This window comes from Amia ocellicauda, chromosome 18 (genome assembly GCF_036373705.1).
Source record: "Amia ocellicauda isolate fAmiCal2 chromosome 18, fAmiCal2.hap1, whole genome shotgun sequence".
In the NCBI taxonomy this organism is placed as follows: Eukaryota; Metazoa; Chordata; class Actinopteri; order Amiiformes; family Amiidae; genus Amia; species Amia ocellicauda.
In genome coordinates this window covers 17,329,476-17,352,488 of record NC_089867.1, presented here as the reverse complement: position 1 = coordinate 17,352,488, position 23,013 = coordinate 17,329,476, and the positions used below count along the sequence as shown (strand labels likewise).

Sequence of the window (23,013 nt, the reverse complement as noted above, 5' to 3'; positions counted from 1 at the left end):
ACTCATTCAAGGTTTCCTTTCTCCGTTTCTCTTTGTCCATGTCTCACTGTTGCTCTCATTCCCCTCCCTCTCTCTTTCTCACTGTCAGTAGTGTTATTATTGTGTAATGCCTGTTATCCAAGGGTTACAGATAAAAAGCCTAGGTAAAATTTCTCTTTGATTTCAGTTTCCCACCGGCTGCTCTGGTTAAGTATGTCCAGGCTACCCTGATAACTTCACGCATGTATCTTTACAGAAGGAGAAATATTTGCTCAGTTTAGTCCTAACAACGTCTTAAAGTAAACTGATAAAAGTCTGGTTATTTTCCTTGCTTGAAAAAAAAGGAAAAAGAAAAAGAATTACTCATCAGATTCCAATTACGTTTCTGAACCTTCATCCTGAAGGCAACAGCCACACGAGCAGCAATTCATATATCAGTCGCTCTGAAGCACTGACCATGAGAATTTGTCTGGCAAATGTTAAAGCCAAACCTCTCCAGACCCACACATGTTTGTACTTTGCCGTCTCTTCCTAACAGCGTGGGACATTGGTAGGGGGGGGGGGGACACAACATGTAAACCTGCACTTGACATTTGCAGAGCAGCAGATGTGATACACAAACATCTGCGTGGGGATAAGCGGCTGACTTCCCAGTCCCTGCTCTCCAATTTACTTAAAAATGGAGAGGGAGAAAAAAAAATAGCATTTTAACAGCTGAGAAGTTATTGAAATGTGTGATTGTGGGTCGGCTGTTTCTGTGCAAAAAACACTTCACTCTGTGTTTGTGGATTCGTTTGTTTATTTATTTTTGATAGTCTTATCTTTATTTTCTGTTAAACTTAGCCTTCATTTCTTATTTAGCTTTCAAGCCAAATCTTTTAGACTAAATGTATTTTTTGATATTACTTTGAGTGTCCAAAATAGATAATGTTATACATTTGCTATTTTTTCACTGCTAGACACACAACAAACACCAAGCATTGCTCCCACATTATAAATAATAGGAGGCATCTCCTTGAGCTAATTTTAGCTCCCAGCAAGAACTGCTGCTTGAGGGAGAGGTTGCAATGGCGACTGTGGGGGTGTCTGGTACCTGAAAACTGCTGGTGGCACCTGAAGCCAGAAGAAAATAATACTGATACAGAACATAAGGAAAGTGTGTCCACGACAACACTAACATCTCCAACAGTCATGCAATATTTGTTTTAGAAAAATAAATAAGAATGATATTTGACAGTTGCAGTTTTTACAGCCGGAGATTCTGTTTTATTCATTCTGCATCGCTGTGTGATCGCAGGAGTGTTTGAATGTGCGTGCAGGAGTGCTGGGGTGTGTGTGCAGGCGTGCGTACGCATGCAAAACAACAACCAAAAAAGTGAACAGGGAAAGGAAACGAAGGATGAAAGAAAGAAAAGTTTAAATTATGCACTGCAGCTAAAAAAAAAAAAAAAAATGCGGAAATAAAAGAAAATCTAGTTAATAGGACATGCCAGTTTGCGTTGCCACACTGAATCCCTGTTCAATTTCATCTTGTCAAGACGTGTTTATGGGTCTCCCTATCGCACTAATGCCCAGGGCAGAATACAGCCGGGCTGTGCGGCGCACTAAGTGTGTCGCACGTCTCCCTGTCCCCCCAGCTCCCTCCTCTCCTTTCAACAGAATAGATGCAGCAGTGGCGGTGGCGGCGGCTGCGTAATTGGCTGTCGATTATTTATGTAGTGCGGGGAGCCCAAGTATCAATAATGGGTGAAGCGAGAGGAAACTGGGCCGCCCAGCGAGCTGGTGTTAAATTTCCATTTGCGCTTCCTGTGGGGAACTCTGCAGGGATCAGCCGGGTTTGTGAACCGCTGCAGGTTCGCTGTACAGAATAATTAGCCACCCAGGACTGTGGTGTATCAGCCAGGGCCGGGTACTGTGCTGTGGAGGTGGGGGCGAGGGAGAAGGCTTTTTTCTTTCTTTTTAACTCTTTCTTGCACTCAAGTACCCTTATTTTATTTTTCAATGTATTTTTAATGGTGTTTTTTTTCATAGTTGTAAATATAGCATCTCCTGTCTGGTCAGCTCATGTTGAGGCTGTTGCTCTCAGTTCCCGGATGCATTCAGGACGCTCGCTGAAGCTCTTTCTGCTGATTTCCGAATGCCCCCTTTTGTTGCCCTGCTGCAGGTCATCAGCTGCCTCCGTGACATTGCCAAAGGACAGAAATGTAGTTCCTTATCAAGCTGTGTCAGAAAATTGGACTAAAAGGGGTTAAACAGAGCAGCCCCCTGTCCATTTTTCAAGCCGGAGTGCAATCTCGCATTGATTTTTCATAATTGATTATCTGAAGGCCATTAGCGCTTATTGTTAAAAACAAATCATTACAGGGATCAATACTTTTAAAGCTTTGCAAGCCATTTGTCTCGGCTTAAATGGCATATCACATTTAACAATCTGCAAGGCAAATCCTAATGTGTTTGGCATGTGAGCAAGTAGTTTGAACAGACAGTGGTCTACAGAACAGAGCCTCATACATTTGTATAAGCCTCCCTTTGCAAATGTCCTCCGGTCGAGCGGCAGTCTTAATCCCACCGCCTTCTGCCATTAACCACAGTCCTGTCAGCTGGGCTCGGGATTTTGAAAAGTGTCCCTTAAAAAGTGGCAAAGCTTAGTTAAGCAACAGGCAGAGTTAGATGTGATGTATTGTATTGAATTGTATTGTGTTGGCAGTTAATATACACAGTAAACAGCTTTTTTTATTTGTAGGCTGAATAGCACATTCTGGTTAAAGAATGAAGACAGTCCTTTTTTCATGCTGAGTGTCCCAGCCAGTTTAATATTTCATTTATCAACTAACAAGCACAGTAAATCTGAATGCTTTTTTAGTTTCCAGCCAACAAATACTACAAATCTTTTTATGGTAAAACATTTGCTTAATTCTTCACTGAATTAGAAAATATGTATGCCTTTATTTTTGGCAAGTTGCTTATTTTTTGCTGTGAAACTGTTCTCTGCAAATATATATAGAAGAATTAGTACTTTAATATGATATTAATAAATATAAATCATTTTCAAATTATCAAAAATCCTATTTAAATGAGCTTTATAACATATAATTTGGATCGTCTTACAGAAGTTAATGTAGTATTTTGTGTGACTGCATACAGCGAGTATGTGTGCATACTTACATCTAGCTTCCCTGTGTGTGTATACCGGTCAATCTACAACCATATATTGCACATAAAAAAACGCTGATGACAAACGGGACAACGAGAGGCGAGGATTAGAAGCAGGCTGCAGAAATCGTACTCAGGGGATTGATTTTATTTCATTTTATTTTATTTTTACCACATCTATTATTGTCATTATTCAGTCTTCTCCGGCCGGCAGAGCCCCACAGCCAAGGCAAGCAAACGGTTAATGGCTGCTTCATTCCTAAATTGCTCCCTATAAAACTAACAGCACGTCTGCCGGGCACGTCTCCCCATGATTACAGCTAATTACGATCGAACGGACGCCTCCTCGCCTCCGTCATGCAGCTTTAATTGAGCGTTATTCATCTGCAGGCTGTCCGGGGCTGAGCGGCGCTTGGCAGCCCTGGTGACCGCGGCCTGGGCTAATTGTGAGGCCTGAGGGAGTAGGCCAGGTGATTACACACTTCACAGTGTAATTACATAAGCATCGCTTGGCTGCTGCCCCGGCTCCCAGCCGAAGGTCACGCGCTGTGCTCCCCAAGATTAATTGGAGCTGCCACTGAAGTGCAAGGCGCTGGCGGAGCGGCTATACGATTAGCATTAACATTTCAACAGCAACGGATCGATCAATGATTTTCTCTCTGCTCTCTTTTCCTCTCGTCTCCTCTCCGCTTTTTTTTGTCTCCCTCTCTGTCTCAGTCTCTCTCTCTCACTGTCTTGTGCGCAGACCCTACAGAGCGGGGGAGTGCAATTAGCGAGAAGGAAAGAAGAAATATGAAAGATTTTGTATATGTATTTCTATATGTGTGTATATATAGAGAAATGCATATATGAAATAATCCATATTCCTTCTTTCCTTCTATATATATATATATGTGTCTGTGTACATGTATATATTTTATATTCAGCTGTAGTTCCTGATTTTTCTTCTAGATTTGAACCCCCCCATTTTTGAACTTATTTTCACATGTTCGTCAACATTCGTTTCTCTATTCTCTGCCAGCCCGAAGCTCTTTTAAACTTCTTCCATCTTGCAGCAGCAGAACAGAAATGAATCGCACGCCGTGCTCTGCGCTATCCCGAACATCTCAGGGAAGTGTCTGACTTTGTTTAGATGCGGTAAGCCGTGAACACAGAGAGACAACAGAGCGAGTGGGATGGGGGCTCTGTAGTGCAGGTACAGCAGAGGGCTTTAAAGCCGGATCCAGACAGCCCTGTTAGTCAACCATGTCCCCCGATCGCAGCACCTAACTCAACTAGTCTGACACTGGTTGTTGTTCATGGGAATGGGGGGGTGTGCGTGTGAAACGGGGGGCTGATGGCAGAGGAGGTATGAATGCAATTATAAACGAACCCCTGAGAATAAAACCACATATTTTGGATCCTTTTTTTTTTTTTTAAATACCCCTCTCCCTCCCTTCCTCCATCCATCCCCCCATCCTCTTGTGAGGCAGGCAGCTGTGCAAGGAAGGACAGAATCCTCTTGAGGGGGGAAGGAAAAAAGAAAGAAAGAAAATTTTAGTTTTTTTACTGTAGGTCTACGCCAGGGCGGCAAGACACCACTTTTTTAATGGGCTTACCATGGAGAAATATGAGATGGGGGGAGAAGAGAAAATTGGGGGAAAAAAAGAACGAAAGAACAAAAGACAGAAAAGAAGGAATGAAGAATGGTCTGTGTTAATTAGGAAGGCCCTTCAGCTCGCTGTATGGGCGCAGGGAGCGGCATTCTTCCAGTTGTCTGAATATGACAAGCTCTCATTGTGTGCTCAGTGCTCATTATAGGTGGGGGGAGAGACGGAGGTCTCAAAACAAGCCTGACTACAAACAGCCAGCGGCCAGAGCAAGACAAGACTGATGGGCAGGACGGCGCGGGGCAGCTGCCTGAGCGCCGGGCCTCTGGAGAGCACGCGAATCCAACAACAAAAAGCACGGGCCGCAAAAGCAGAGACAGATAGTGACAGAGCACTCTTCAATTTGGCCATTTTATTAACTGGTTTTTCATGTATTTGTTTATTTACATAGTACATCGATTTCGTCAGTTTTTTTGGTTGTTATTTCCCTTATCTGGAGTAGAATACAAAGCCAGTCCCCCGACCACTAAGCCTCCGAAAGTAATGATATATTTACGGTGCGGTTAGATGCCGTTGCCTCGGACTGCCCCCAATTATCCACTCTCTCAGCACAGGCACACACGGGGCCCAGCCGCGGCCCCCAGCACACTCGCGCTCACCTAGTGCTCGTGTCTCCTGCCTCTCATTTCCTCATTCGTTAGCAAAGTCTGAAAAAGCCAGACCTGCATTGTTCCCCTTACTGGCAAATGACAGCCCACAACTTTAGCCTCTCTTCTGAATTCCCAGCTCCGAACTGTTTGCGTGGAGCTGTAGCTGTACTTTCAGTGCCTGCGTTCGGGAGGAAAACGAATAAACAACTTGCACTGTACACTCAGCTATGCTCTGTGTGTAGCTGAAATGTTCAGAAATACACTTTATAGTATATACGTTCCTGTCTACCCATCTGTGTGTGTCTGGAGAGCCCATGTCTGTGCCTGTTTGACAGTGTTGTCACACAGGGGATGGCACTGGTGTGGAGTCTCTCCTCAGGACTGTGTTTTCCCACATTGTGTGATTTCAGGGGGTGTGTGCCAGTATGGGCAATTGTTAGTGATGTCACTGGATGTTACAGGAAGTCTGTGTTTTCTGTTCCCACAGAGATATCACCCATCCACCACCCCTGCTGTCACCACAAAACGCCCCACACATCGCCCTGGGACCCCACCTGCGGCCACCCTTTCTAGGCATGCCCTCTGCACTGTGTCAGGCGCCAGGTACGTACGGACTCCCCCCAACAGACGCCGACCTCCCAGCACACCCTCACACACACACTCACACTTTGCAAGACCAGCACAAGACCAAAAAGAAAAATAAAGAACAGCCAGATGACAGGAAAATTGTCAAAAAAAAAAAAAGGTCCACAGGAATTCTCTGATAAATGCCACGCCCAGATATCCCAGCTGTTTCCTCTCAATACAGATTTTATGTTTGAAAGAAAATGAATAAGTACAACTGCCACGAGTGAAAGCCACAGTGCTAAACTTCTGAAGTAAAAACGGTCACAGGGCTGTTCAGGAAATGTACATTTAGGAAAGGTGTGGGTGAGCAATTTGTGGGAGGGAGGGGGGTCAGGGGTCTTCAGTTAACCCACATTGTCTAACGGAAACTCTGAAGGAGGGAAACTGAAATCTCACTGAGGTTTGTAGTTTGTTTTTTTTGTGACCAGTTTCTCGAACATGACACAGATGCAGCTCCCCTGTTCCCTGTCCCCTCAGAAAACAACGTGCTGAAACACATGAAACCTGATTAAATATATACACAATACTGTAATATGCACACACTACACATATATGTATGTATATATATGCTGACAGGTTTTATCTGTAAATATAAGTGGCATCTGTCAATAAATTAAACCGAGATAGGATACAGGTTTGATGTTTTTGTGATTTGCAGGTAAGTCTATAGCTCTGTGTATGAATATCCTATCCAAGGGAAGGTTAAACAGATTTTGAGCCACTGCAGCGTAGCTTCCTGAGGTGCAGTGCAATACAGTGCTGTACAGTATATATTGTATAGACAGGTTGCAGTATTATTAAGGTTATGTGATTCAGCAGGCTCCTTTACCACAGACGACTTAACGTGCCTGTAACAATCACAACCGTATACCTGCCCAGAGCTTCACAGGGCAGCAGCATCCTCACTGTAGAAACGAACCCACACGTTGCAGTGAACACAGCGAAGGTGCAAGACGAGCAAAGGCGTACTAACTGTAGGTGGATTCTGTTTCCCACAGGCTATGGCTTCCTGCAGCCGGCTCAGGCGGAGATGTTTGCCAGACAGCAGGAGATGCTGAGGAAACAGAATCTTGCAAGGTAGGTGGGGGGTTAACTTCGAAATCAAGGGGGAGGAAGCAAAAACAAAGACACCTTTTGCTTTTTTTCTTCATTTGCCGGCCAATTATAATTCCTGCTTTGTGAACAGTGTGAGGAAAAGCGATGAAAGTGGTCAACCATCCTGTGACTGCCCGTCCTCCCACGAAGGGAGGGTAATAAAATGAAAATAAAAATGGCCCTCGAGAGTGGCTTATGCATATTAAAAATAAAGCCACTCTTCGCTGTTCTGTGAGAGCCTGGCTTCACCGTCCTTGACTGCTGGCCTAACCCCAGTGTTCATCCCCGGGCTGATATCAGATAGGCGGCCGGGACAGATCTCATTAAAACCAAAGCGTGAGAAATCCCAAACGAGACGCAGAGATTGACTTCAGATGTCCCTTTGCTGAGGACGTGCAATTAAAACGTAACCTTTTATCAGCACGTAATTTGCTGTCTGATCTGCTATCAGATGGTCCTCCTTGTCCAGGCACATTACAGCTCAGTTTGGGAATTGCATCTGAGCCGTGCCGGTCTTATCTGCTTTCACCACCTGATCTGCCTTTGTAGGCTGGCTGATGGGGTTTGCAGGGGTCAGGCCCAGCAGGGCCTCCGCAGTGGGTCCTTCAAACGCACATCAGAAGTCGAGCTCTCTGTACTGTAAAGACCTCTCAATAATAACAAGTCACAAGTGCTTTTATTTATGTTGAAAGTTTTATTTTCTGCCATCTCACTCACCAGTTGGCAACACAGCTTTACCTTTCTTGTACAATATCTACAGTGATTTGTTCTGACTGAATGATAATATAGATAGATAAAGAGAGATATCCATCTATCTATCTATCTATCTATCTATCTATACATTCAGTGTGCTCTGCATATGAGCTCATCGTTGGCAAGGTGGGCCTCAGCTGTCACCAAATCAGGCCCTAATCTGAGAACTACTGGCCCGTATTGTAGTAGCAGCTGCAGTGTCTTATCTTCTCTCTCAAAATAAAAGTTACTAGTTAAAAACTAGTGTTATTACACTGCATAGGTCCCTGTGCAACTAACGTAGGGATTATATAAGAAGGTACAAAACAACAACAAAAACAAGAATAGAACAGAATAATATCTGCCCCAAATTGTGATGCCTGCGGCTGGACAGGGTCACACTGGTGTGGGAAAGCCTTGCAGTTCAGTGCGGTGGTCACAGACCCCCATGTGCTTACAGCCAAACCTGGATAAAGGCATCAGACAAATAACTATGAAATAACATTAAAGCTGGTGGTGATAATAGCAGCAGTGCTGAGAATAATGCTGACGGCAGCAGTGCTGAGTCTGTCTGTGTTGCTCCTGCAGGCTGGAGATGTCTGCAGAACTGCTGCGTCAGAAGGAGCTGGAGAACCTCCATAGGCAGCGCCTCCTGGGAGACCCCCTGGGGCTGCCACCCGGCCTGCCACCCGACCACCCAGCCCTGCGCAGCCTGCATGACATTCCCGAGGGACACCCGCTGCGCGAGGAGCTCACCCGCCGCAACGCCATGTTGGTTTTGCGGCACAACAACACGCCGCTGCTCTCACTCAACCACCAGGGGGTAGCGCCGGGGGCAACGCCGCCCAAGGAGAGCGCGCGGAAGAGCTCCCGGAAGGGGGGCCAGGCCCGCGGAGACCTGCAGTGCCCCCTCGAGGCCAAGGACCACCCGGGCGAGGCACGGGCACGGGAGGGGGGCATGGACGGCGGGCAAGACGAGGAGATGAAGGACTCTGAGAGTGACGCTGAGGTTGGAGAGGACAGAGCCGAGGTCATGCCCAAGTCTGATGGACACCACATGATGAGCTCTGACCCCAGCCAGGGCAAGGATGGTGCCAACACCAAGCCCCTCGAGGGCAGCAAGGATCTGAGTGAGGTGTCTGGCCGTCAGAGCGCCCCCTGTGTCTCCGCCGGTGCAGAGTCCCCAGGCCACCACCCCTTCACCGTGGGTATCAACAAGAGCGATGCCAAATACCTGCCCCCTGGCATTGTGCCCCCACTGCCTCCGCAGCCTCTGCCCTTCGGATTCCCCTACACGGCCAGCCCCTACTTCCACACAGGTGAGCTCCTGGCCGCATGTCTTTTGTAAATGAAACCTCGCACACTTAGTGAGCACGGCAAGCATCTGTTGTTAAGATGGGCAGCATTTTACAGCCGGAGTTGAAAACCTAACATTGAAATAAATAGACAAATAAATAGGGCACTAAAAATGCTAATGCTAATCCTAACATGCTAGTGCTTATCTTGGTTTAAACTGACATACTCTAAAATGAAGCGTTTGTGTCAGCTTGTGCATTCATTGAAAAATAAATAGTTTTGTGTTAAAGTTATATTGGATAATTCTATTATTCTTTTTTAATAAACCTCTCTTCTATAACGTCTTCAGCTGGGCAGTAAATCCAAACTGCCACAGAAAAAATACACCCCCAAAAATAATGGTACTGAAGAGACGAAAAGAAAGCTTGGCTAAGGATTGATTCTACAAATAGCCCTTTTCCATGGTGCTCTGCGAAGATGACAATCTGTCAAAACATTTGTGCTGGTCTCATTATGGCAGTGCTCAACTTTTTCCAGTTTTCTGTCCAGTCTGACATATTGGAGATGCTTTAAAGAGGTTTAATTACAGACAGACAGTGAGTGAGTCAGAGTGTCAGAGACGACAGTGTGGACTGAATGTGACTTGACGGTCCGGCGTCCCACTCGCTTTCCAAACTGGGCTCGGGTTACGGGCTCTGCCTTCCTGACATCGCACCCTATTTTTACAACTTGAAAAAAGTTCCTCTCTGTAACGGGAAGCGTTCTCCATCGTCTCCCTCTTTCGAGAGTCTGGCCCGAGTTCTTAAGAGAATTAAATGTTGGCGCCTCCGGGCAATAAGAAAGTAACTAATTTTTGAAGGCCCAATGCCCTCACCTCCATGCCTCCCACTGTACTGAGGTCCTGTGAGACCATAACCCCACCGCCTGTGCCCACTGCGAGACTGCGCTGTGCCACTGTCTCTTCACCGCGGCTCGCTGTTGCTGCGGGACCTTAACTATGCGTGTGTGAGAAGTGCTATTAAACAGAACATCACAATTGATGAAAAATGTATGTTTTATTTTTATTTTTTAGAATATATATATATTTGCATACCCACAACTGCTAGTGAAGGGAGCGTTTTGTCACACCTCAGCTTAAAGAATAAGGCACAGCAATGTTTTTTTCCCCCTCAAGGGTTGTCTTTGTACGTACTATATATGTATTTTTAAACATACAGATGAGAACTGGAGAAAGAATTAAGAGCAGTATCTCCAGAGAAAAAGAACATCAAATTTGATGTTGCAGAGGGGAAAAAAACAACCAAACAAGCCCCATCTTCACTCATTTGCATGTGTGCTTATTTTCCAAGACTTTGTCTAACATCCTTCACAACATCTTGACTGTGTTCAAATATAGAAAGTTAACATGACAACCATTGTTTTTAAAACCACTATTTTCCGCAGCTTATATAAAATCCAGTAAGCAGTGCAGAACATGGGAAAAACAGTCTGTCTGGGCGTCTCATGGTTTTCTTTTCTCTCGGCGTCCCGTCCTCTGAGGCAGCGGCAGCCGCAGCTCTCCGCTCCTCGCCCTCTCGCAGCTGAGGAACATTACACATCTGAAACACATTACGGGGGTCTCTGCAGCCTGGAGACCTCCCACAGGAAGAGGCCCAGGAGTTGACCCCTGCTGAACCCTTTAATAGAGGGTCATTAATGTAGATGTGTGGTACAGAGGAAGACGTTCAGCTCGTGGGCCTGCTGTCTACGTGGGCTCCTAATGATTTATGTTTCCTTCTCTCCCCCCCAGGCACCATGGGAGGTCTGTTCCTGGACGGTGAGGAGGCCGGGCCCATGGAGGACATCAGCAAGTGGACAGTGGACGAGGTCTGCGGCTTCATAGGCAGCTTGTCTGGCTGCACTGAGTACACACAGGTGAGCGGGGGGAGCTGGAGGAGGTGGGGGGGGTTAAAGACACACAGACGGGTGGCCAGGCGTGGACAGACACTCGCCGTCTCCCAGATCCTCTGGGTTGCCGTGCTGTTTCACATTAGATATGCCACGCTCCCCTAAGAGTTTCCAGGTTGAATATGCAGCTACTATATATATATACACAGATGTGAGCATGTGATATCCCCACACAATAGTAGTTGAAAGGAATCTTGCCCTCCTTTTGAAAGTCATCCATATAATTTAATAGTAGTGTTCATGAAACAGGGCTGATCCATTTTGTCTCAGCCATTATAACTCAGCCTTGAGGCTCCAGCATACTTTAGGCGTGTGTAGGCATCGATCTCCCGGGCGTGCTGTTCAAAACTTTATACACTTCAGTGTCAGGGTCCTGTTATTGATGGGATGGACAGAAAACACCCCCCCCACCATGTCCGAAAGCCCAGCCAGCAGGAGTATTTTATTTACCGTTCTCGTCTGCTGACCAGGATTGTTCCCGTGTGACTAGCAGTGTGTGACCGGACTGCCACAAGAGGGCTGAGTAAAGACCCACGGCGAGAGAGTCGGGGTGGGGGCTGTGGAGCAGTGAGCACAGTTCGGCACTGACACGGCCCCCTGACAGACATGTGCTGCTGACAGGAGATGTGTGTGCATGTCTGGACTAATCAGACAACACGGGGAGAAGACCAGACAGGGAAATTGACTCACATTAACACCCCCGCCCCCACCCAATTTAAGTTGCTAATACAAAAGTACAAATGAACAGAGGCTGATGATGGTTATAATATAGAAGTGAGGTGAAAGGTATCCACTAGTGCTAATGGTTGCACCTGCTTGTGGTTTGCCAGGTGTTCAGGGAGCAGGCGATCGACGGAGAGACTCTGCCCCTCCTGACAGAAGATCACCTGTTGAACAACATGGGCCTAAAACTGGGCCCAGCCCTGAAGGTCCGCTCACAGGTACGGCCCAATGTGGCACAGACAGGGAGCGCTGAGCACAGCCCACCCACGGGGCACATTCCTCACACGCTTGCATTTAAACACAAATCCAACTGTCCTTTATTGGTGTTACGGGGAGGGGGGGGGGACATGACAAATATTTGAATTGGTCATCCTGTTACAAGAAAACTGCTAGTGAAAAGATGTCAAAGTAATGTACCTTTCAAAAAGGACAGACAGTATTAGGAAAATTATACGCTATTTTTCACAGACAGCATAAAAATGAAAGAGGAGCCTCAACGCTTGGGTCATGGGCCATCCCTTTCCCTACCTGCACATTAAGCATCTGGATTTGGACTGTGGGGGTCAGACAGTGCCAGCTAATTACTGCGCACACCTGTTTTAATTACGGGACGCATGCTGAAGGGCGAGTAGAAAGGGGGGCAGCTACGCTCGAAAGGAGAGAACCCGCCTTCTCTCCGACAGTACTGTACTGTCTGGTACGGCACCGCCGCGCGCGGCCGCCCTGTCTCGTCCATCTCTCGCGCTGTTCTAACCCTGGTTTGGTCTCTGCAGGTCGCCAGGCGGATTGGCCGAGTGCTGTACATGACGAGCTTTCCCCTGGCATTCCCGCTGCAGCCATCTGCTCTGCGCCCCCCCGACCGAGATCCCCCCCCTGTGGAGAACCGGCCCCCGTCCTCCGGCAGCGTCTCCTCTCCCTACAGCGCCCCCCCCGCCAGCCGCATCTCACCCAAGCAGGAGAACGGAAACTCATCCTCAGTGGGAATCGGCGACACCACAAAACCACCATCTTAAATACAGAATAAGGAAACGAAAAAACACACACACACACACACACACAGCTTTTAACTTCTGCCAGAGAGAGAAACAGGATAAGAGAGGAGGGGAGAGGGAGTCGCTGCATCCCTCTCGGCTAACCTTGACATCGCTTTGTTTGGACTTTTTCTTTTTTTTTTTTTTTTTAATGTTATGTCACCTTCAAGATTTCTCCAAGGCTGTAGAAGTGTGGAACCCAAAGATCACTGAAATAAGGGGGTGGGCACAGAGACAGGAAGTGGGAGAGAGAGAGCAGACAGCTGGTCTTTAACAGCTTGCCAAAAAAAAAAAAAGTAAATTCTTCTCTGTCATGCAGACAGAAGCTAAAGGAAACATTTCTTTCCTGGGATGAACTGAGCACTTGCTTGTGTGAATTGCTTTCAGGCACTTATAAAAATTAAAACGAAGGGGGGGGTCTTGGATGAGATTTATTTTATTTTTTTAACTCTCTCTCTCCCCATCTGATTAATTCATCCCATCCCAAGGTAAAACGCCTCTGAGAAGGGGGGGGAATAAAATAAAATAAAGGACAAAAAGGAACTTGAATTTTTGGCAACTATGCATTCCAAGGATCAATACCAAAGAAGTGAGGATGAGATCCACGCTTACGTCAGACTGGTACGGAAAGCCAGGGTTGTCCAAGGCTGTGTGAACTCTGGGCCGTGTTCTTGCTGAACGGACAGTGGGAGTGGGGTGATCCTATTTCCCAGGACAGAAAAGACAGAAATAGAGACACCACCCCAGTTCCAGGCCAACAGCCTACCAACCTTGGCGCTTGTGGGTTTTTTGTGTTTTTTTTTTTTTTTTTTTTTACTGGGCCTATATACAGGACACAAGAAGTGCCTCATCACAGAGGTTATTGATACAGCACAGTTATACTATGGATCACAGCTGTGGATATCTTTTTCCTGACTGATATCTTTGTACGATCACATTTACTACTGTGGGAAGAGACACCAAACCTACTTGTGCAGTGATGTACAAAAACAAAAATATTCTGAACGTTACATAAGTGGTACTTTTTGTTATGTATAGTTGCACGTATTACATTTTTTTTTTTTTTTTTGAACAAAATATGACTTGCTTACTTGGGTGGTACGTGTTTTTATTTTCTTCCCCCCGATGTTTATGTTTGATAAAGTATTTCTATTGTAATAATGAAGCCCCACCTCAAATGCTGCTTTATAGCAAATAAATAAAACAAACAAAAAAATATTTATAACATTTTCATTGTAGGTTGACACTATACAGTATGTATTCATCCCAGAAGTGGATGCCAAAGATCAACCTTAAAAAAAATAATAATAAAACTTGTTACGAGGAGATGTGAGGCACAAAGCTCTTTATGCAAAATTTGTTTGGGGAATATTTTGGGAAATGTGTGAATACTTTAAAATTAAAAGGGTCGGTACATTTGTCACTGACGTTTTGCCTAATTTCACTAACCATTCAAACACTTGAAATATGTCAATACAGAGATAGTTTACTTTTTCTGTGTGTTAAATTAGATTTCCTCATTAAAACTCACTTTCACCACACACACATACACACACCATCACACCCCCCCCAATGAAAATCTGATTCAATTAAGCTGTGGCAGAAGGGGCTCTAGGCATATGTATGCATTGCCCACAGAATAACTTTACAACTGTACAGGGGCTGCTGGGGGTTAAACACGTTTACCAAAAAACAAGTTTACAATGTTTGTGTACCTCAAAGAAAAAAGTCAGTGCTCACAATATCTGTACACCTTTCTGGTGTTTTTTTGTACATCATAACTAAAACACTGCAAAGCTGTATTTGTTTGTGTGTCGGAATATACACTCCACTGACCTGCGGCGCCAGTTTGCTAGCCCTGACACCTCATTCCGAACGCAGTCCCACAGTTCTTCATTCTGGAAGGGAGAAGCGGCCTCAACATTCAAGGAAGTGGGACTCCCAGGCAGCACCATGTGGCGACACGGCTCGGCGGCTCCCGGCGGTTAGGGGGGGGTGGTGGGGGGGGTGGTGGGTAGGAGTCGGAGTCGGAGTCAACTGCTCTCAGCAAGTGAAGGATGCAGCGAGAGCAGGAGGAGGTAGGGCATGTGTGGGAGGGTTGGAAGCAGGGGCGACAGCGCAGCCTGTTCCCTACACCACCTGGGTAGAGGTGGTGGGGGCTGGTGGGGCGCTGGCAGTTGACTACCTCGGGCCCCCGGCAGACGATTGCTTCAGGCAAAGCCTGGAGCGGTCTCCACCCCCCGCCCCGCTGTAACCCCTCCAGCAGCCCTGCTCTGACTGTCCCCAGGCAAGGACAGCAGTGTCAGGATGCCTCTTCAGCACACAGGGCCAGGGAGCCATTCATTATGGAAGTTGATAAATAACAACCCAATCAACAAATGCACAAAGACGGGAAAAGCTCTGGCATAGTGAGGGAGACGCCAACATTTCTGTTTGCTAATCGCATATTCCATAGTAAGGAAGCATACATTCCCATGTGTGTGTATAAACATATATATATATATAACCAAATGTATTTTAAAATCAGTTTTGTGTCTTTTTGTGTTATTATATAAGTAACATACATACCACTCTTCCAGATCGAGTATCATATCAGCAACACACATTACTGTGCCTTGGCAATCATATGAGCCAGCGCAGAAGAGTTGCCTGATCGAGGGATGGCGATGCTGGGCTGCACTGCGATCAAAGTGGTCACTGCAGATTGCAGCCGTCTTCTTTTATGAATGTGGGTTTATTCCCCTGCGGATGAATCTCCTCTATTGTTGGAAACTAGAGCTGATTAACGCCGTCTTCATGGTTTTTCCCACTGCCCTGGACACAGTCACACTTATAGCTGTCTATGGAAACTAGAATTACTATTATGGGGTGAGGCCAACACTCGGCTGACCCGAATCATCACTGGAGTTGCCACGGGGAAGACAAATCCAGTTGTTTTATAGTCTATCAGCTATCCAGGAAGTGAGCACAACACACCCTAAACAAGTGAAGCCACACATATGCTGGGTTTTGACATCGGCCATCGTCTGGGAAGTTTTAAAACATTTTCACATTTTAAAAAGTTGCTAATATGATAAGTCTCGATATGGAAGAGCAGTATCTCTCTTATACACTGTAACACACAGACGCACAAAACTGCTTTAACAAATGGCACTGCTTACCCCGTCGTATTGCATGCCCTTACTGCGGTACCACTTTAATCTTTAATTCCTAATTTTAATACTTCTTGATATTCAGTGTATCGCCAGAGCACACGTCATATTTAAACACTTCTTCTGTGGTACTTTGAAAACAAATCAAAAATGCCAAAACATGTACAAATAACTAAACTTTTATTCTGAGCAGAAGCCACTGGTAGAAGGCTGTGTTCAGGTTTCTGCTGTGAAAGTAAGAAAACTATTAAATAAAAACCGCTGCAATGGGCAGGTTGTTAGAAAGAAGTTTTTATGAGTTTTTAGTTGGGATTTTTTTTTCCCCACAGGAAGTCAAACAAAAACTTGAAACATTTTCAACTGAAAATCCATTCCATGGGTCTGTGACTAAATCTCTTCTTGCATTTTGAAACCTACAGGACTGCAACACCCCTCGAACCCCCACCGTTCACGTTTGGGCTTTGTGTTTGAGGATGGCAGCTAAAGCAATTTAATTTAAAGCCAAACATACAAAGATCAACAAGTATAATAAAGTAGGCCGAACAATAATGTATGCAGCGGTGTAGGGTAGAAAACACCAGCCTGTGGTTTCTTTTGCGTGACCAGGCATCTGACAGCAGCAGGTGGAGGTCCGGCTTGGCTCGGCCCAGGAACAGAACTGGCACAGGTGGGCTGCCGTGACGGGATCGGCCTGGAAGAACTTGTTTGGGTGGATTCGCTGCAGGACACCGAGGCACGAGACGGGGCTTCCGAGTCGCAGATGTAAATGGGGGTGGGCTGAGCTGCAGTCCGCTGAGAGATCGGGGAGGGGGGGGCAGTTAGTCCTCGTCCGAGATCTCCAGATCCTCCACCTCATCCTCGTCTCCCTCCGCCAGCTCCTGCAGGTCCAGCTGGCTCAGCTTCTCAGGGGCTTTGGTCTTGGGTCGGTGGAGCGTCTTCTGCTGCCCTGCATCTGTGGGAGACAAACACAGGCCACATTAAGGGTGGCTCCACCACGGATTATTCCATGCTTATGAGGTTTTCAGTAACCGGTCTGAAACAGAACTTCAATTCTTCATCAGCTTGAAAAGGCTAAAAACAACAACATCACTAATCCAGGTAAACCAGAGCCAACCAGGGTCCTCAGGAAGTTATATATTAATCCCATCAACACACCTGAATCGTCAGAGTAGTCTTCCTCAGTGCTCCCCCCCTCCTCCTCGCTGCTCATGTCAGACAGGTCTTTGAGGAAATCTTCATCATCATCATCCGAGGCCTTCCCCCCTCCTCCCGCCTTCTTGTTCTTGGCTATTGTAAGATCAAAGACAGGATAGGAAAATCGATTAAACCCCCTCCTCTGCAGTAAGGCCAGTAGAGAGCCTTCAACGGCTTCCCTGGCCCTCTTGCTCCCTCTGGGACCCGTGAATCAGAGTTAGAAATATAGGACATAGCGCAGGGGCTGCGGAGCGCCAGGATGCACAAGAGTTAAGAAGCGGAAGAGATCTTCAGTGGTCGCGATGCATGTAATGCTTGTGTGTGTGATTTCTATCTGTGTGTTATCTGTGTGCACGTAAGTGTGTGTGGGAGTGTGTGTAGAATTCCATCCCTCTCCGTCACCAGATGAAGTTTGTCTGGGTTCTCCCCACAAAATGCTGATCGCTTGATAAGCCAGAAGATGGACAGGCCAGAAGAAACAAACCACGACACATACAAGGGCACACAGTGATACAAAAGAGCAGCACAACTGTAATTAAAGAAATACTGCAGGAGGAAGAAAAACAAAACAAGGAACAAAAAAGAGCCAGCCCAGCACTGACAGCAGTTTCTGCCAGACCACTTTGATCTTCAGTTATTTTGTTACAAAACAGTGAGATGACTAGTTGGAGAGTCCCCCCCCAACCCCCTCCTGTAAAGGTTTTCATTAAATGTGCTTCCCTTTCTAGTCTGGGAAAGAAAAAGATGCTTTAGAAGTCTTATTATTTCAGATCCTTCTGTGGGAATGCTGAGGGACGTTCTACGAAAACAGAGCAAAACAAAACAAACTAAAATAGAGCGGAAAGAAAGAAGAAAATGCCCCTAACCGATGCAGAAAACTTTCTGTTTTGATCTCACAAACCCTTTTCCTCGAGCAGCCGATGCGGCACAGTGCTGTGCCGTGCCGTACTGCGGTCCCTCGCGCTTCTGCCTGGGAGCGCAAAGGGCTGTGCATTAGACCAGAGTAGCTGCAAACTAGAGGCTTTTCAAAGACAGGATGGAGCGGCAACACTTTTTTCTTTTTTGCGCTCTCTCCCTCTTGCTGGCGAGGGAGTCACTCTTCCATTATCTGTAGCTCTTCGGGGCTACGGAAGGGCAGCCTGGCTCACGGGATCAGTCAGCCCAACTGGACAGATTATTGACTCTTTAAAGAGTGAAACTCAACCAGCTACCATGGCCATTATCAGGCAGGAACACGGGCCTCCTGGCTACGACAGGAAGGGGCCACACGTCTCCAGACAACTCAGCGGCTTGCTTTTAAAATAAGAACTACACAGAAGCCTGGAACACCACCTAAAATAAATAGTAATAACCATAATAAATAAAATTAATAAATAGTGCCTGCCTGCCCGGTTATTCCTCAATTACTGCAGATAATAAAAACAGTAGAGTCTCTGTGTCTAAAGCACTTGTGGGAGTTGGAAGCGGTTTCTTTTGAAGTGCTCTGGCAGCAAACATCTCAGGCCTGAAGCCCTTACGGTCCAGTCAGATGTGACGGCTGCACTGTGCTGCCCCCAGGATCAGGTCAGGGCCCGCCTCTGTTAGAACTGGACAGTGTAGAGTCAGCGGGGGCGTCCTGTTCTGGATGAACAGACGAAACGCACCACAGCCGAAATCACAACTGTGCACTGCTTCCACTCTTATGCGTCTACTTTTGCCAGAGGACTGGAAATACAGACTCAAATACACAGCAGACTGAGCCACTGCAGGTGTTGTTTCTAGCTGCAGGCTCTGGTATAAAAGGTAACTTGTCTGTTACCTTGCGTAGCATAAACCTGGACAGGGCAGTTTGTTTAGCCAAAGCAGGACTTACACACACCCTCCACTGTGTGATGCACTGTCCAGTAAAACTGGTCCAAGACCCAGCAGTGAGGTTCAGAGGTTAGCGTTTACATGGATCAGTACGTGCTAAAGCCCCGATATACATTTTTATACATTTCAAAATAAAAGTCCATGAGGAAACAGATTTCAGAAAATCTAGACTATTCTGAAAACGCTGCACACAACACGTAGAAACAGCTCTCATTTTAGTTTGAAACGTAAACAAATATTAAGTATTACTCATCCAAGGAAGAAATCTGATCTATTTTCTGATTCACTGTAAGTCCAATCCCATTCTCCAACGTATGGAAGGGGGGGAACTTAATTACAACAACACAAAAACACTTAAATTCCATAGACCAAAATCAAATTATAAAAACGCAAACTGGCGCCTTTAATACGGAAGAGCGTGGGCCTGGGTGAATAAAAACCAAAATCGGCCCTTACAGGTTAATCCTTATGGAACTGGCAATAAAGCCAAACTGTACAGACCGAGCAAAGGAGGAGAAAAAATACAAAACCCACAATCTGTGCTGCTATTAAAAGAGGGTTCTGGTCTGCATATCTGCGATGGCACTGCGGTCTTTGTACGCCAGAGATCTGCAGATTAATTCGAGGACGGACTTTCCCTCAAAGACAAACCCCAAACAGAATAATTAGAGACTGGAATAAGGATCTTTCAAATTACCCTCTTAAAGAGCTATGGCCCCTGGGGAGAGAAGAAGGGGGGGACACTTTTAAGTTTATCTGTAAAACATCAGCTGGACACTATTAATGCCAGGGCTGCAAGGCATTTCGCACGGCTCAACCTGAGCTCTGTATCAACCATATAAAGATATTTTTTCCCCTTCTTCTTTGCACATCGGTGCCGCTTTGTCAATTCCATCTTTAACTCTGAGAGCTCTTGAACGTCCAGCAAACTAACAACCCTGGAAAAGTGACTTGGAAAGCATGAGATTCAAATTCGCAATTCAGACAATGCTTTTTTGTGCCAGTAACTTAGGCTGACAAGAATACATTTGTGTTTTCTGCAATATATACACACACATACATATCACAGATATAAATATTTATTGCAGCATATATAATTAATCAGATCGCTCCAAGGCAGCCGCTGTGCAGGTGTTACTGGCCCGCTCTGCAGACGTCAGTGTTCACAGCAGCCCAAATACAATCTCTGCTGAAAACAATCAAGGGTGCAGTGAAGCCAACCCAGTCCACTTTAGTTCACCCTGAAAAGGTGGACAAACAGTCACAACCTATTACTGACTGTATGGATGAGTTTGCATATGGGAGCCAAGACTGCACTGCATTTAAAAATAGCTCAAAACAGATAGATCGAAGATACAAAATTTAACTAAAAAGGGTCTCACCGCAGTTCCTCATTGCATCCCTATTTATTTTCATCCCGATAATTATATAATTCACATACATGTCATGTGCATAGTAGCCGTAGGTGTGCGGGTGGAAGTGGGTGGGGGGGTGCGGTAAATTTAAAAAACATCTCCTTCCCATCTTCCCTTTTATTATTTTTAAGAAGCGATTTTATTTTAACCTAAATTGCAGAGGCTCCAGCACTTTAATATTTAACACACCGCCGCACCGCACACACAGCAGAGCAGAGGCGGCCGCGGGAGCAGCTTGCTGAACAACACAAACAGCCTGAGCCGCCCAATCCCCGCTGCCGCCAGTTGAGAGCGCCCAACAGCTCAGTGTCTCTCTGCCAGACAACAACATTTAAACTTTTCTCCTTCCTTCTCCAACCCCCCCGCCACACTACTTTCCCCCACCCCCACCACCAGCCAGCCAGCCAGCCAGTCACCCTCCCCTCCCCTAACCTCTCTCCACCACAGAATCCCTAATTATTAGCTACCGCCCTCACAGACGGCACAATCCGGAGCTCCAGTTCCGCGAGCTCTCACCAGGAGCCGGCTGCATGAAAGCCTGTAATTGTTTTCAGAGCGGCGCTGGAAGGTTTCCGAGCAGTGTTTTTTTTTGTGTGTGTGTGCTTGCACTCTTTCAGACAGGGGTCTGGACAGCGGTTGATAAGTAACGTCTGCCCCCAAAACCCGAATGAGAGAGAGAGACTCGGCGAGTGAGTGAGCAAGAGAGAGAAAAAAAAACAAATAAAACAAAACATACAAAAAACAAAACATGAAAACAGGACAGACGGGTTAATTAGTAAACAAGAGAATGGGGGTGGGGGGGGGGACAGTTCCAGTCCTCTCTCTTTTTCTTTCTTTCCATCCCTTTCGGTCTTCATTTCTCCCTCTCTCTCCGCTGTATCTATGACAACTATTTGATCAGCCTTACCACCAACTGGGGGGCTTGGTAGGGCTGCCAAGAGGAACAGCGCTGCGGATCAGAGAAGGCAGGGGGGGGGGGGGTGCGGGGGGGAGGAAAGCCAGCCCATTAAACCGTGTTCAGCGGGAGCCCAGCGCGGGGCGCGGAGGTCTTTCCGAGCCAACTGTTTTGAATTATGAACCCCCACAGGGATCCAAAGCCTACGCAAAGAAAAGTGCTTCCTGTGAAAGGCGAGGGCTGGAGAGAGAGTGTCTCGCAGGCAGTCGTCGGGAGTGTGAGAGGTGGACTTGCGGGAGAATGAATACCAGATGCAAAAAAAAGAGAAAAAATAAAAAAGAAGCGGGCGGGTAGGGATGGGGATTTTGGGGCGGGGGAGGTGTAAAGCTGCAAACGCTGTCCGCAATCCTTGCCCTGTGTGTGACCTAACAGAGCACAGACCTCCCGAAGTGAGAGAGTTAAACAGTGAAGACCTTGCCGACTGACATGTTCACAAAGACCTACAAAAAACACAGACACACACACACACACAGATGCACACAGACCGTTCCTATAGCTCAACTGTCTACAGGACACCGCTGAGTTACAGGGAGGAAAAGAATATAAAAAGTACATTATAATCCATTTTAACAGCATACTTTACTCTTTTACTGGAAACTGCAAAGTACGTTCAAAGTAGCGCTCTTTAGTGCATTGCTTGATACGTATGACTCTGATTAGCTACTTTTTTTTTTTCTTTCTTCCCCCAAATGATGTATGTAGATGGAACCACATTGTGTTTTAAAACTGTGAATTCAAAGGTAACTAGACTATTATTGGCTTGAATATGAAATGAGCAAAACACATCATGATGGGCAGTAATAAGCAGGGCCAAGCAAAGGTGCGACAGTTTGAGTGTTTCAAGGTACATCCCAGCTATGAAACAAATGGGTAGGATAGGTTGAGGTCAGCACTAAACAAATATTGTCCATTTGTAGATGCAAGTATACACTCCTTAAAATAAAACCCATCAAATGTAATTGCTGCGGTATTTTATAGAATTCAAATGGTCTTCTGCCAATTTAAATCCAAGTTTTATTTTCTTCCCATTTAATATCGGACCCTTTTCTTTTTTCAACTGTGATTGACATATAGAAAAACTCAACTTCAAACTTGCTTTCTTTTTTTTTTATGCTAACCATAAACACGCAACCCCCTAGTGGGGACGAGGGAGACTGCAGATTATTGTGAAACTCACTCTCGCCTGTCTTTGATGGGGGGGAGGGGGGGGGGAGGAGAGAGAAAGAACAAAAAAACAAAAAACATAACACCTGGCTCAGATGAGATGAGAGTTGGGCAACTGCTTACGGAACATGATCTTTAACGATCAGTGTTGAGATCAGATGACAGGGTGTGTTCAGCGGGGCGATGCCAAGAGAAACGGCTCCCCTGCCTGCAGAGAGCCAGGAACCCTCAGCACAGCCTCCCGACTGCCTCCCTGGGGGCATGTCGAGTTCCTCGGCCCGCATGAGGCGTTGGCAGCTAGTGTAAATATGTGTGATAGGTGTCTTCAGGAGGACTAACACTCCCTCCCTGTAAGCTAGGGGAAACCTGCACGGAAATACATATATTTTTATTTTATTTGAACGCTAGCTACAAGAAAGTACTCTTGTCAACTGAAGGACAGCGACTCCTGTACTTCTGA

The 23,013-nt window shown here is 46.2% G+C and overlaps 2 protein-coding genes across 3 annotated transcripts in view; one reads left to right on the top strand and one right to left on the bottom strand.

Moving 5' to 3' along the window:
- The window catches only part of samd11 (sterile alpha motif domain containing 11), an 84,751-nt gene extending 70,490 nt beyond the window's left edge, over positions 1 to 14,261 (top strand). For both annotated transcript variants that reach the window (XM_066691476.1, XM_066691475.1), the window contains exons 8-13: positions 5,859 to 5,974; positions 6,997 to 7,075; positions 8,414 to 9,144; positions 10,911 to 11,035; positions 11,899 to 12,009; positions 12,565 to 14,261. In XM_066691476.1, the coding sequence (XP_066547573.1) occupies positions 5,859 to 5,974; positions 6,997 to 7,075; positions 8,414 to 9,144; positions 10,911 to 11,035; positions 11,899 to 12,009; positions 12,565 to 12,804 (1,402 nt within the window). In that variant the 3' untranslated portion in view covers positions 12,805 to 14,261. The remainder of the gene's footprint in view (positions 1 to 5,858; positions 5,975 to 6,996; positions 7,076 to 8,413; positions 9,145 to 10,910; positions 11,036 to 11,898; positions 12,010 to 12,564) is intronic.
- A 1,988-nt stretch (positions 14,262 to 16,249) lies between these two features.
- noc2l (NOC2-like nucleolar associated transcriptional repressor) overlaps positions 16,250 to 23,013 on the bottom strand; it is a 34,339-nt gene continuing 27,575 nt past the window's right edge. Inside the window, exons 18-19 of the mRNA XM_066691477.1 lie at positions 17,130 to 17,261; positions 16,250 to 16,926 (exon numbers count right to left, since the gene is read on the bottom strand). Of these exons, the coding sequence (XP_066547574.1) occupies positions 16,793 to 16,926; positions 17,130 to 17,261 (266 nt within the window). The 3' untranslated portion in view covers positions 16,250 to 16,792. The remainder of the gene's footprint in view (positions 16,927 to 17,129; positions 17,262 to 23,013) is intronic.